Here is a 13,737-nt window from a genome sequence, read left to right on the forward strand (position 1 = left end):
TCAGCGATAAAACATTTAAAAAACACATCAAATAGAGAATATGTACAGTCAAAGCAGGGCCTTTTGAACATGTTGAAGTATCCAGACTCACAGAGGATGGAGCAAATTTGACAGCAAAATAAATAAATGGACCAGGAATTGGTAAGCATGGCGGACTTTAGGACCAGGCGTCGCGACTGAACTCTAGGGCGTATTCATTACGCGTATTCTGTTGCAAAACGGTTCTTAAACAGAAGCAAACTGAACCAAACGGAGCTGAATAACCTGCATTTGTCCAATAGCAACTCTCGTTTTCGTTGCAAAACGCACCTGTTTTGACTGACGATTACCCTGGACTGTAAAAGACTTGGGACACACTGCAACCCCAACAAGCGAGTTCATAGCACATCACATTTCAGATGCAAAACTGGGCAAGCCACGACTCATATCATGGTATAGAATGAGGTAACGAAAACGATTTTACTCCTTAAATTAATGCAGTCACATGTAGTAATATTGATTATGTTGCACGTGTGATCAAATCGGTCTGTTTATTCGTAGTTTAGTTGAATAATTCAGAACAATTGATGTCAACATCACAACCCATCCACTAAATATAGCTAGCTAACGGTAACAGTCTGTCTGGCTTTAAAAAAAAATCATCATCATCATTACATAGTCGCCATTTCATTTGCTAGCTATTCATCCCTATATCTAGCTAGATGTCCCGTGTAATACATTTACGAAATGGGAACACTCAGATTTTATTATCTACATTAAAATAACAACTATAGCAGTTAGTTGAGGTTAGCTACTACGTTCATTGGTTGATTCTCATGAAACCAGCTGTAACCATGGCGCTAGCAAATTGAGTTAGAAAACCATGCTGTATCTGCAAGAATAAAATATAATTCTAAAGATGAAGATGCCTAGTTTATGGCACAGTGTCTATGTTTATATACATTTGACATTTTCGCCTGAATTGTATGCACCGAAATGCTTCCAGGTAAAATTCTCGGGTCATTTTTAAAAATTACATTTTACTTTAGAAAAACCTCGCTAACTTATTTGAATAAAACACAAAATATTTTGCTGTAGTTTGTCCATAAATCATAAAATTGTATACGTTAATAGAAGTTTACATTAATCTAATATTTGTTTATGTAAAAACAGTGTCTTTGGACATGTAAGTTGCTGTAAAAACTCCAAACCTTTTTTTACAATGAAGTTGTATTCCCCATGATGCGTCAGAGGAGCAGTCCTTAGATGAGCACAAGTTCATTTAATTTCTTCACGTTTCTTTTTTATAAAAAAATAAAATGTAACCTTTTTATATGCCTTCAGAAGGAGAATCTTATTCTCAAACACCCTCTTTACGACACTTAACCTTCTCATTACCCTAATGACTAAAAAGCTAAAATTGGGAAAAACTTAAAGACCCATTTACCTTACCAACATGGAGGCATGAATGGGCTTTACTGATGTGGTCAATTGTTTTGAGTCATAATGGCAGTCTCCTATTACTGGTAGATTGAGCTAAGGGCCTGTCATTACAAAACACACTTCTCATTTCTGCCTCATTTTTAGGGTCAGTTTTGGTAATGATAATAAGCTAATTCTAATGTATAGTCAATGAGTGTGTTATGCTGGTAACGTTAATTATTTACTAGGACCACTGCTTACACTTATTGTATAGATTTGTTTTTGTAAAACAGTAATTTGATTAAGTAGGGGGCAGTCAAGAAATCTGGGTTTATAAACCCCATTTTAATTTACTTAAAGCCACAATCTGGAGTTTGTGTTTCAGCAAAGAGCAACCACCACCTAAAGGAGGATATTCCCCAATTTGACATGTGCCTGTTTAAGCGCTTACCTATACTTTTGTAAGATATCCCAAGACAGTTGCTTGTCCATATTTAGATATTTTATAGGCATATCATGTTATGCCATTTGTTTGCAGGATCCCATTCAATTTAGAAATGCATCTAAAATACCTTAGAACCAAACACATCCATGCCCCAATATGCCAATATTACCCATAAAGACCTTTTGATTTATTTAAGTCACTTTTTTTTGTCATTATGCTATAATAAGGGGTGTTTCAGTCAATTGCATTAAAATCTGTGATTTTAGTTTTATGCAAGTCATTTGGGATTAACAAATGACAGTTTGATGATGTATTGGGTACTGAATCTCTGATTAGAGTTCAGTACAGTTGTTCAATGGCAAACTATGCAACACTCATTACTGAAACATCCATTCTCATCTCCGAAACCTGCTTATCATTACCGTAATGCACCAATATTTAGGAAAAAATCTAACGTATACTTTTGCCATTTTGGCTTAATCTTAGTTTGTCTTTTGTTTATCCAATTGTGTACATAAAAATAACGTATACATACACAAGTAATTGTGACAATTTGTCAGAAAATATTGTTGCGGTAATGAGTGAAATTGCTAAATAAATGTTTATACAATTTTAAATATTTGATTTCAGTGTCGTTTTAACTCGGGCCTTTTTATTAGGTCAGGAATGTAAAAACAAAACAAGATATTATACGTTGACTTTTTTGGACTTCCAAAACTATTGCGGTAATGAGAATTTTTGCATTGGTAAATTGTGGTAAAAATGCTTAATATCTTATATATAAACATAACAATAATTATGAAATAGATCAATACAGATCCTAATCTTAGTGATCCAAGACGAATTATGGTGGAACTTTTTTGTTGTTGTTGGCATGTGTTCCTGAGTCAGTCGAGTGCTCATCTTCCTGACTCATCGTTGTTGTTATGAAAGTCTCTGGTAGTGGAGGATACATTCTGAGTTGTTGTGAGTTAGCTAACTATCTAACTATCTATTGGGATATCTCATATGTGGCATAATAAGAAGCAGTTTACTAAAGCTGTATTGTAAATCAAGAACCATGTCACTTGCAGCATTAATACGTATTTCTCCCCTGTGATTTTCAACCATACTGTACACGGGTTCAGGGTTGCTTCCTGTCTCTACATTATCAACAACATGGGAATCTTGATGTACAGCAGAGGAACTTTAGCTCATCAGTAGTAGTACATTTTACGACTTGCCAATCTCCAGCTCAACCAATCCCTGGGTTTGTGAGAGGGGGAGTTTCTTCTCAGAGTCATTCACCCCTATCAGGTGTCCCTGAGGACAACCACCCTGGTGACCTTACATATATCTAGTGACCTTACATTACCTAGCACATCTCAGACAGGAGGGACATCACTTCCAAATAGTTGTTCTGATGTTAGTCTAGGTTACCAGATTTATGGCGCTCCATATACAAGGGGTTTTGGAAGAGAGATTATGTTGCTGTATCAGTATTTTTTTTACAATTTTTTAAAATCTGCTGCTATTTGAGTTTGTCAGTTTTAGTAACCATTCTCTTTTGTTCTGTCTCTAGCTAGTCTCTCTCTCCACTTCTCCTCCTGGTGAAAGACAGGATGTTGTTTTGTCTAGGCCTAAGTTATGGTGTTCATTGTCAGTATCTTCCAGCATGTATCTCTCAGGTTGCTGTTAGGTCTTCGGCCTCTCATGAACACAAAGCCAATTATATATATATATATATACATATATAGATAATAATGCTGCTGTTAACTGACAAGTACAAGATGGCGCTGACAGACTTGGTCTCCCTATTCCTACCTTGTAGCCAACTTTGCAGTATTTTGTTTTTGTTGTTTGTTATATTACTTGTTCAGAACATTTCTTTCATTATTACCTACAGCTGAAAATAACTTTTGGATATTAGATAGGTGGTCCCTCACCAGCATTTCAACCAGAAATGAGGTTTTCCTGAATTGGATCTCTTGTTCGTACCCCCAGAGGCATTTCCACTGCTCCAAGATGCCGCCGACGAGAAGAGGAATACGGAGTGGGTTTTTAGTCTGACTCAGAAGGCATGCATACCATCCACCACTTCTGAGTATATTATTCTTAAACGTTCAGTCCCTGGAAAATAAAGTAGACACGCTCAGGGCGAGGATCTCCTTCAAGAGAGACATCAGGGACTGTAACATGCTCTGTTTCATGGAATCATGGCTCTCTCCAGGTATATTGTACCTGTCCATACAGCCAGCGGGGTTCTCCGTACATCGCATGGACAAGAAGAAAGAACTGTCCGGGAAAGAGAGAGGCGGAGGTGTGTTTCATGATTAACTACTCATGATGTGATTGTGGTAACAGTCACGACTTCCACCGAAGGTGGTTCCTCTCCCTGTTCGGGCGGTGCTCGGCGGTCGGCGTCGCCGGCCTATTAGCCATCACCGATCCATGTTTCCTTTTCCGTTTGTTTTGTCTTTGGTTCATTCACACCTGGTTTTCATTTGCTTTAATTTCTGTGTGTATATTTACCCCTGTTTCCCCACTTAGGTTTGTGCGGGATTATTTTTCTTGTTGCTTGTGGAGGCTTTACTCAGTGTATTTCGCGTGTGGTTATTATAGTAAGGTGCGTTGTGTTTTTGCACCTTACGGGAGTACTGTTAGTTCGCATTGTTTTGGGGTATTGTACAGTGTTTTTGGACTTGCCCTGATTAAAATATACGCTACACTGACATCTCTGCTCTCCTGCGTTTGACTCCTCACCTACCTTCAGTGCGTAAACGCAACAGTAACGTACAGGAACTCAAGTCCTTTTGTTCTCCCGATATGGAATACCTCACTATCAAATGCCGACCGCATTACCTCCCCAAGATCATTTTCTTCGGCTATCGTCACGGCCGTGTATATTCCCCCTCAAGCCGACACATGACGGCTCTCGAGGAACTACGCTGGACTTTGTACAAACTGGAAACCGCATATAATGAGGCCACATTTATTTTGGCTGGGGACTTTAATAAAGCAAATCTGAGGAAAACGCTTCCAAAGTTTTATAAACACATCGCCTGCGCTACTTGCTCATCAATAATTCTTTACCATTGCTACTCCCCTTTCCAGGAAGGCTACAAGGCCCTCTCCCTTCGGCAAATCAGATCACACCTACATTCTGCTTCTCCCTTCCTATAGGCAGAAACTGAAACAGGAAATACCCGTGGTAAGGACTGTTCAACGTTGGTCTGACCAATCGGAATTTATGCTTCAAGATTGTTTTGATAATGCGGACTGGGAAATGTTCTGGGTTGTCTCAACAAAAAAAAACATTGATGTATACGCTGACTCAGTTACTGAATTGATCAGGAAGTGCATAGACGATGTTGTTCCCACTGTGACGAGTAGAACTTATCCAAGCCAAAAGGCAGCATTCACGCAAATTTGAAAGCACGAACCACTGCATTTAACCACGATGACTGGGAACATGGATGAGTAAAACAGTCCAGCTATGCCCTCCGTAAGGCAGTCAAACAGACACATCTTCAGTACAGAGACAGTGGAGTTGCAATTCAACGGCTCAGACATGAGACGTATGTGGCGGGGTCTACAGACAATCACGGATTATAAAGGGGAAACCAGCTACGTTGCGTACACCGACGCTCTCGGACAAGCTAAACACCTTTGCCCACTACGGGGAAAACGTAGGGCCTCCACCGGTGTGGCCGACGTGAGTAAGACATTTAAGTGTGTTACCCCTCGCAAGGCTGCCGTCCCAGACGTCATCCCTGTCTGCTTCCTCAGAGCATGTTTAGACCAGCTGGCTGGAGTGTTTACGGACATATTAAATCTCTCCATATCCCAGTCTGCTGTCCGCACTTGCTTCAAGATGTCCACCATTGTTCCTGTACCCAAGAAAGTGAAGGTAACTGAACTAAATTACTTCTGTGCTTTGAGAAGCTAGTTAAGGATTATATCACCTTCACCTTACCCGACCCACTACAATTTGCATACTACCCCAACAGATCCACGGATGACACAATCGCCATCACACTGCACACTACCCTAGCCCATCTGGACAATAGGAATACCTATGTAAGAGAGCAGTAGTCGATGAACAGCATTATCTTCAACACCATAGTGCCTTCAAAGCTCATCACTAAGTTTGGGTCCCTGGGTCTGAACACTGCCCTATGCAACTGGGTCCTGGACTTCCTAACGGCCCCCAGATGGTGAAGGTAGGCAACAACACCTCCACTACGCTGATCCTCAACACAGGGGCCCCACAAGGCTGCATGCTCAGCCACCTTACAAACTCTCTGTTCACCCATGACTGCGTGGCCACACGTCTCCAACTCAATCAAGTTTGCAGACGACACAACAGTAGTAGGCCTGATTACTAACAATGACGAGACAGCCTACAGGGAGGAGGTGAGGGCTCTGGTGGAGTGGTGCCAGGAAAATAACCTCTCCCTCAACGTCAAGGAGCTGATCGTGGACTTCAGGAGACAGCAGAATGAGCACGCCCCCATCCACATCGACGAGCCACAGTGGAGAGAGTGAAAAGCCTTAGGTCCTCGGGGTGCACATCACTGACCACCTGAAATGGTCTATCCACACAGACAGTTTGGTGACGAAGGCGCAACACCGCCTCTTCAACGTCCAGGAGGTTGAAGAAATTTGGCTTGGACTCTAAGAAACTCACTAACTTCTACAGATGCACCATTGACAGCATCCTGTCAGACTGTATCACCACCTGGAAAGGCAACTGCACCATCGGGTGGTGCTTTCAGCCCAACACATCACCGGGGGCACACTGCCTGCCCTCCATGACATCTACAGCACCCGGTGTCACAGGAAGGACAAGAAGATCATCAAGGACCTCAGCCACCCGAGCCACGGCCTGTTCACCCCGCTACCATCTAGAAGATCATCAAGGACCTCAGCCACCCGAGTCACGGCCTGTTCACCCCGCTACCATCTAGAAGATCATCAAGGACCTCAGCCACCCGAGTCACATCCTTTTCACCCCGCTACCATCTAGAAGATCATCAAGGACCTCAGCCACCCGAGTCACGTCCTGTTCACCCCGCTACCATCTAGAAGATCATCAAGGACCTCAGCCACCCGAGCCACGGCCTGTTCACCCCGCTACCATCTAGAAGATCATCAAGGACCTCAGCCACCCGAGCCACGGCCTGTTCACCCCGCTACCATCTAGAAGATCATCAAGGACCTCAGCCACCCGAGTCACGACCTGTTCACCCCGCTACCATCTAGAAGATCATCAAGGACCTCAGCCACCCGAGCCACGGCCTGTTCACCCCGCTACCATCTAGAAGATCATCAAGGACCTCAGCCACCCGAGTCACGGCCTGTTCACCCCGCTACCATCTAGAAGATCATCAAGGACCTCAGCCACCCGAGTCACGGCCTGTTCACCCCGATAGCATCTAGAAGGCGGAGACCGTACAGGAGCATCAAAGCTGGAACTGAGAGACTGAAAAACAGCTTCTATCTCCAGGCCATTAGACTGTTAAACACCACTAGCCGGCCACTAGCCAGCCTCCGTCCAGTACCCTGCCCTGAACCTTAATCACTGTAACTAGCCTCCGCCCAGTACCCTGCCCTGAACCTTAGTCACTGTTACTAGCCGGCCTCCACCCAGTACTCTACCCTGCACCTTAGAGACTGCTGCCCTATGTACATAGTCATTGAACACTGGTCACTTTAATAATGTTTACATACTGTTTCACCCACTTTATATGTATGTACTGAATTCTAGTCGAGGCTCATCCTATATAACTACTGCTGTACACACCTTTTCTATTCATGTACTGTCTATACACACCATCATAAACATATATTTATTTTCCAGACTCTGACATTGCTCATTCTAATATTTCTTAATTCCCTTTACATTTCTGGGATGTGTGTATTGTTGGGCATTAATGTGCTTTTGGAGCATAAGCATTTCGCTACACCTGTAACATCTTCCAAATACCAATAACATTTGATCGTTTAAAAAAAAATCTCTCTGCTCATCCTTCAGGTTGCATTGACCCTGCTAGTACTAGCCCAGTAGCCTAGCATCGGGGTGGAGGCTGGGTCACAGTGATCAGTAACCCGGCTAGGAGGCTCGGCTCCAGGCTAGCCAGCCTGCCAGCGGAGGGAGGGGGCCTGGTCTTGGAATGGCCTGGTGAGCTGCGCCGCCTAGCAGCAGAGGAAGGTTTGTGATGAGCGGGAAGAGCCTGCTGTTAAAGGTGATCCTGCTGGGGGATGGTGGCGTGGGAAAGTCTTCCTTAATGAACCGCTACGTCACGGACCGCTTCGACTCCCAGTCCTTCCACACCATCGGGGTCGAGTTCCTCAACAGAGACCTGGAGGTCAGAGCTGTTTCTGAATGAGTATTTTTTTGATTCTTCGCATTATCTCCTTGCTGCCTTCTCAAACTGCAAAATAAGGGGGGGACGGGGGGGGGGGGGGGGGGGGACCTTGGACCTTCTCCTCCAATGAGATTGAGAAGGAGGTGAGGAGATAGAGCCAAGCTCTGTCTGAAATTGAATAATAATAATAATTATTGTGTCCCTTTCTGGAAATGTATTGCATCTCAACGAACCACATCACCGCATCCCCACAGCACCACATCACCACATACATACCTTCAGTTCATCTAGAAAGTATTCAGTCCCCTGGACTTTTCCCACCATTTTGTTACATTACAGCCTTATTCTAAAATGGATTAAACAAAAATGTCCTCATCAATCTACACACAATATCCCATAATGACATCACAATACCCCATAATGACATCACAATACCCCATAATGACAAAGAGAAAACAGGTTTTTAGGTTTTAGAAACTTATTTACATAAGTATTCAGACCCCTTGTTATGAGACTCGAAATTGAGATCAGGTGCATCCTGTTTCCATTGATCATCCTTGATGTTGCTACAAGTTGGAGTCCACCTGTGGTTAATTCAATTGAATGCACATGATTTGGAAAGGCACACACCTGTCTATTTAAGGTCCCACAGTTGACAGTGCATGTCAGAGCAAAAACCAAGCTATGAGGTCGAAGGATTTGTCCGTAGAGCTCAGAGACAGGATTGTGTCGAGGCACAGATCTGGGGAAGGGTGCCAAAAAATGTCTGTAGCATGGAAGATCCCCAAGAACACAGTGGCAGAAGTTTGGAACCACCAAGACTCTTCCTAGAGCTGTCCGCCCGGCCAAACTGAGCAATCGGGGGAGAAGGGCCTTGGTCAGGAAGGTGACCAAGAACCCGATGGTCAACTCTGACAGAGCTCCAGAATTCCTCTGTGGAGATGGGAGAACCTTCCAGAAGTACAACCATCTCTGCAGCACTCCACCAATCAGGCCTTTATGGTAGAGTTGCCTGATGGAAGCCACTTCTCAGTAAAAGGCACATGACAGCCCATTTGGAGTTTGCCAAATGGCACCTAAAGACTCTTAGACCATGATAAACAAGATTCTCTGGTCTGATGAAACCAAGATTGAACTCTTTGGCCTGAATGCCAAGCGTCACATCTGGTGGAAACCTGGCACCATTCCTACGGTGAACCCTAACCTCACGGTGAAGTATGGTGGTGATAGTGATCGAGGGAAAGATTGAATGGTGCAAGTACAGAGAGAGCTTTGATGACAACCTGCTCCAGAGTGCTCAGACTGGGGCGAAGGTTCACATTCCAACAGGACAATGACCCTAAGCACACAGCCAAGACAACGTAGGAGTGGCTTCGGGACAAGTCTCTGAATGTCATTGAGTGGCCCAGACTTGAACATCTCTGGAGACACATGAAAATAGCTGTGCAGCGACGCTCCCCATCCATCCTGACAGAGCTTGAGAGGATCTGCAGAGAAGAATGGAAGAAACCCCCCAAATACAGGCGTGCCAAACGTGTAGCGTCATACCCAAGAAGACTTGAGGCTGTAATCGCTGCTTAATGTGCTTCAACAAAGTACTGAGTACTCAGCTTTTTTCTGAGTACTCAGCTTTTTGTTTTTAATACATTTGCAAAAATGTCTAAACCTGTTTTTGATTTGTCATTATGGTGTATTGTGTCTAGATTACGGGGGGGGGGACAATTTAATCTATTTTAGAATAAGGCTGTAACGTAACCAAATGTGGAAAAAGTCAAGGGGTCTGAAAACTTTCTGAATGCACTGTATGCACATATATTCATCTCAAGCAAGAACTACAGCAGACAACGTGGATACAGTTTCTAATTCAGTTCGTTAATTTCTATTCCCGGAGAGGGGGGGGGTGGGTCTTGGGGTTGAGCAGTTATTTGTTCAATTGATTTATAGTTTGACTTTGCACCCTATTCTCTATATAGGCTAGTGCAGTGGACTACTTTTTGACCCCACAGAATGTGTTTTTATAAATGTATTATATGCTGTGTTACTGTCATTGATTCTTCCCCTGTCCGTTTTATCTTTATGATTGCTGTGCATATTATGTACAAATCTAATCCTTTTTGGGAGCCATAAAGGTTTCTCTTCGGTACAATAAACGTTTTCATTCACTTCCTCTCTCCAGGTGGACGGGCGCCTGGTGACCCTTCAGATCTGGGACACGGCTGGTCAGGAGCGCTTCAAGTCCCTGAGGACGCCGTTCTACCGTGGCGCCGACTGCTGCCTCCTCACCTTCGCTGTAGACGACCTGCACAGCTTCCAGAACCTGGTCAGCTGGAAGAAAGAGTTCATGTTTTACTCTGACGTACGAGACCCAGAGAGGTTCCCCTTCGTTGTACTGGGCAACAAGGTGGACAAAGAGGGGAGGGAGGTGGGGGAGGACGAGGCTCGGGCCTGGTGCGAGGAGAACGGCTGTTGTCCCTACTTCGAGACCAGTGCAAAGGACGATACGAACGTGGGAGTGGCGTTTGAGGCAGCGGTACTGGAGGTTCTGGCGGCGGAGGATCAGATCGACCACACATTGTTGAGTAGCACTATCGATCTCCACGGCAACCGTAAAGTACCGCGCTCTTCTTGCTGCTGATTGGTTGAAAGGACTGGTCGGAGCTAGTTCCTCCCTGAGTCCTCTCTGTCTAGCCTGTAGCACTCTGGGAGCTCTCCACCGATGATGATGATGCAGGTACAAGCTACTGACAACCTGATTATCAACACAGCTGATTTTAAATAGTGTCAGGTTGTCGGTACAGACTAATTTGGAAGAGTATTGGATAATCAACACATCTGATTTTGAAAGGTTATCAATGAGGTACAATGTAACAGGTACACCATGTTATTCAACTCTGTCTGCGTTCTGCGGTATATCACAAAACTGCTGTCTACATCCAGCCAGCTTCAGCTTCATGTATCTGCCTTGTGTAGTGTTTTCACCATATAGGCCTAGCCCTCCTACATAACAGTCATTTTAATCTGATAATATTAATGTGTCCTTTCTGTTCTCCTCCAAGAGCACAGACTGCTTGTGGCACAGCAACATTCTCATTCATTCATCTCTTTAAGTCTTCTAAAGTCTCACAGGTACTCTGACCAGAACATGATCATCACCCTGTCAGGTCTCACAGGTACTCTGACCAGAACATGGCCATCACCCTGTCAGGTCTCACAGGTACTCTGACCAGAACATGATCATCACCCTGTCAGGTCTCACAGGTACTCTGACCAGAACATGGCCATCACCCTGTCAGGTCTCACAGGTACTCTGACCAGCACATGGCCATCACCCTGTCAGATCTCACAGGTACTCTGACCAGAACATGATCATCACCCTGTCAGGTCTCACAGGTACTCTGACCAGAACATGGCCATCACCCTGTCAGGTCTCACAGGTACTCTGACCAGAACATGGCCATCACCCTGTCAGATCTCACAGGTACTCTGACCAGAACATGACCATCACCCTGTCAGGTCTCACAGGTACTCTGACCAGAACATGGCCATCACCCTGTCAGGTCTCACAGGTACTCTGACCAGAACATGGCCATCACCCTGTCAGGTCTCACAGGTACTCTGACCAGAGCATGGCCATCACCCTGTCAGATCTCACAGGTACTCTGACCAGAACATGGCCATCACCCTGTCAGGTCTCACAGGTACTCTGACCAGAACATGGCCATCACCCTGTCAGATCTCACAGGTACTCTGACCAGAACATGACCATCACCCTGTCAGGTCTCACAGGTACTCTGACCAGAACATGGCCATCACCCTGTCAGGTCTCACAGGTACTCTGACCAGAACATGATCATCACCCTGTCAGATCTCACAGGTACTCTGACCAGAACATGGCCATCACCCTGTCAGGTCTCACAGGTACTCTGACCAGAACATGGCCATCACCCTGTCAGATCTCACAGGTACTCTGACCAGAACATGACCATCACCCTGTCAGGTCTCACAGGTACTCTGACCAGAACATGGCCATCACCCTGTCAGGTCTCACAGGTACTCTGACCAGAACATGATCATCACCCTGTCAGATCTCACAGGTACTCTGACCAGAACATGGCCATCACCCTGTCAGGTCTCACAGGTACTCTGACCAGAACATGGCCATCACCCTGTCAGATCTCACAGGTACTCTGACCAGAACATGATCATCACCCTGTCAGGTCTCACAGGTACTCTGACCAGAACATGGCCATCACCCTGTCAGATCTCAGAGTCATGTTCTGGTCAGAGTACCTGTCTATCACACTGTCACATCTCATTACATTTGTTGACTGACTGGTGGAATATAATATAATACACTGACATAGACCTGGTCTGTTGACTGACTGGTGGAATATAATATAATACAATGACATAGACTGGACTTTTTTCCCAGTTCAGTTTAAGAACTGACAACATTGATTACACACATTACTGTACCAGGAAAAATGTTTACTGCACAAAGGAATGACATTTTCTTTGATTTTCTCCCAAAGGGTCTTGAAAAAGAAGGGTCAACATTGCAAATATTGACTCTTTGCATCAACTTCATGTAATTGTCAATAAAAGCCTTTGACACTTATGAAATGCTTGTAATTATACTTCAGTATTGCATAGTAACATCTGACAAAAATATCTAAAGACACTGAAGCAGCAAATTTTGTGGAAATTAATATTTGTGTCATTCTCAAACCTTTTGGCCACGACTGTACACCAGATGATCCAGTATTCTCTCCAAACATCCTATAGGACTAACACTTCCTAGAAAGCCTGTGTGTGAGAGTTGTAGGAGACACCGGCTGTAATTTCATCCCTTACCTACTACGGTACATCCCTTTTTTTGTGAGATCCCTTTCATTTTTTCGGTCTCTTTTGACACTTCAATGTTAACGATATAACGTTCTTATTCAATAAAGCGTGTTCCCTATAAATACGCCAGTTTTTGTTTGGCGTATGGCAGATCCATTTCTCTTTTCAGAAGTGCATTTGTTCTGATATTTACTGTGGGTTTTCTACCATGTAACGTGTGTTTGGGTTGGCGTGTCACTAAGGAAGAGTGAGGGTTTGTTTCTCAGCCCTACTGCCTTGCCTGTCTACCGCATGGGCCCTGTTCTGGAAAGTTACACATCTTCGTATCTTCACTTTTACCAATCTAATCAGGACTTTATAACACACAAACATAACTTCAATCTGCCTCTCAATTCAAGTTAAATGACTGTCTGGTACAGCAGAAGGATCCACTGTGAAAGAGCCAGCCATTCAATGAAACTTTACCACTGTGGTATGTTGACTCTGTTCTCATGTTACATCTGTATCTATTGAAGGTGTTGATTTTGACTCAGCCTGTTATATTTAGGAAAAACAGTTTAACAAAATAACAATTTATAATGTTCCAGGTCATGGTACGTAACAAACGAGAAGTATTAACAGACATGTGAATGTCTTGTTTTAACAGTTAACTATACATGTGATCTATTTTTACCCAAAGGAAAAAGAGGTGGTTAA

At 44.0% G+C, this 13,737-nt stretch overlaps 1 protein-coding gene across 3 annotated transcripts; it reads left to right on the forward strand.

Moving 5' to 3' along the window:
* Window positions 1–301: 301 nt before the first annotated feature.
* On the forward strand, window positions 302–12,814 carry LOC120062405 (ras-related protein Rab-9B-like). Of its 3 annotated transcripts, none has more exons than XR_005478398.1 (4): window positions 302–444; window positions 7,863–8,196; window positions 10,373–12,413; window positions 12,482–12,814. XR_005478398.1 is itself a non-coding variant. In XM_039012365.1 (3 exons), the coding sequence occupies exons 2-3, from the start codon at window positions 8,047–8,049 to the stop codon at window positions 10,829–10,831; spliced, it is 609 nt and encodes a 202-aa protein (XP_038868293.1). In that variant the 5' UTR covers window positions 302–444; window positions 7,863–8,046; the 3' UTR covers window positions 10,832–12,814. The 3 variants fall into 3 exon arrangements, 1 of the variants encoding a protein (XP_038868293.1); XR_005478397.1 differs by having other exon boundaries at window positions 10,373–11,313; window positions 11,402–12,814; XM_039012365.1 differs by having other exon boundaries at window positions 10,373–12,814.
* The last annotated feature ends 923 nt before the right edge of the window (window positions 12,815–13,737 follow it).

Source organism: Salvelinus namaycush, chromosome 17 (genome assembly GCF_016432855.1).
Source record: "Salvelinus namaycush isolate Seneca chromosome 17, SaNama_1.0, whole genome shotgun sequence".
In the NCBI taxonomy this organism is placed as follows: Eukaryota; Metazoa; Chordata; class Actinopteri; order Salmoniformes; family Salmonidae; genus Salvelinus; species Salvelinus namaycush.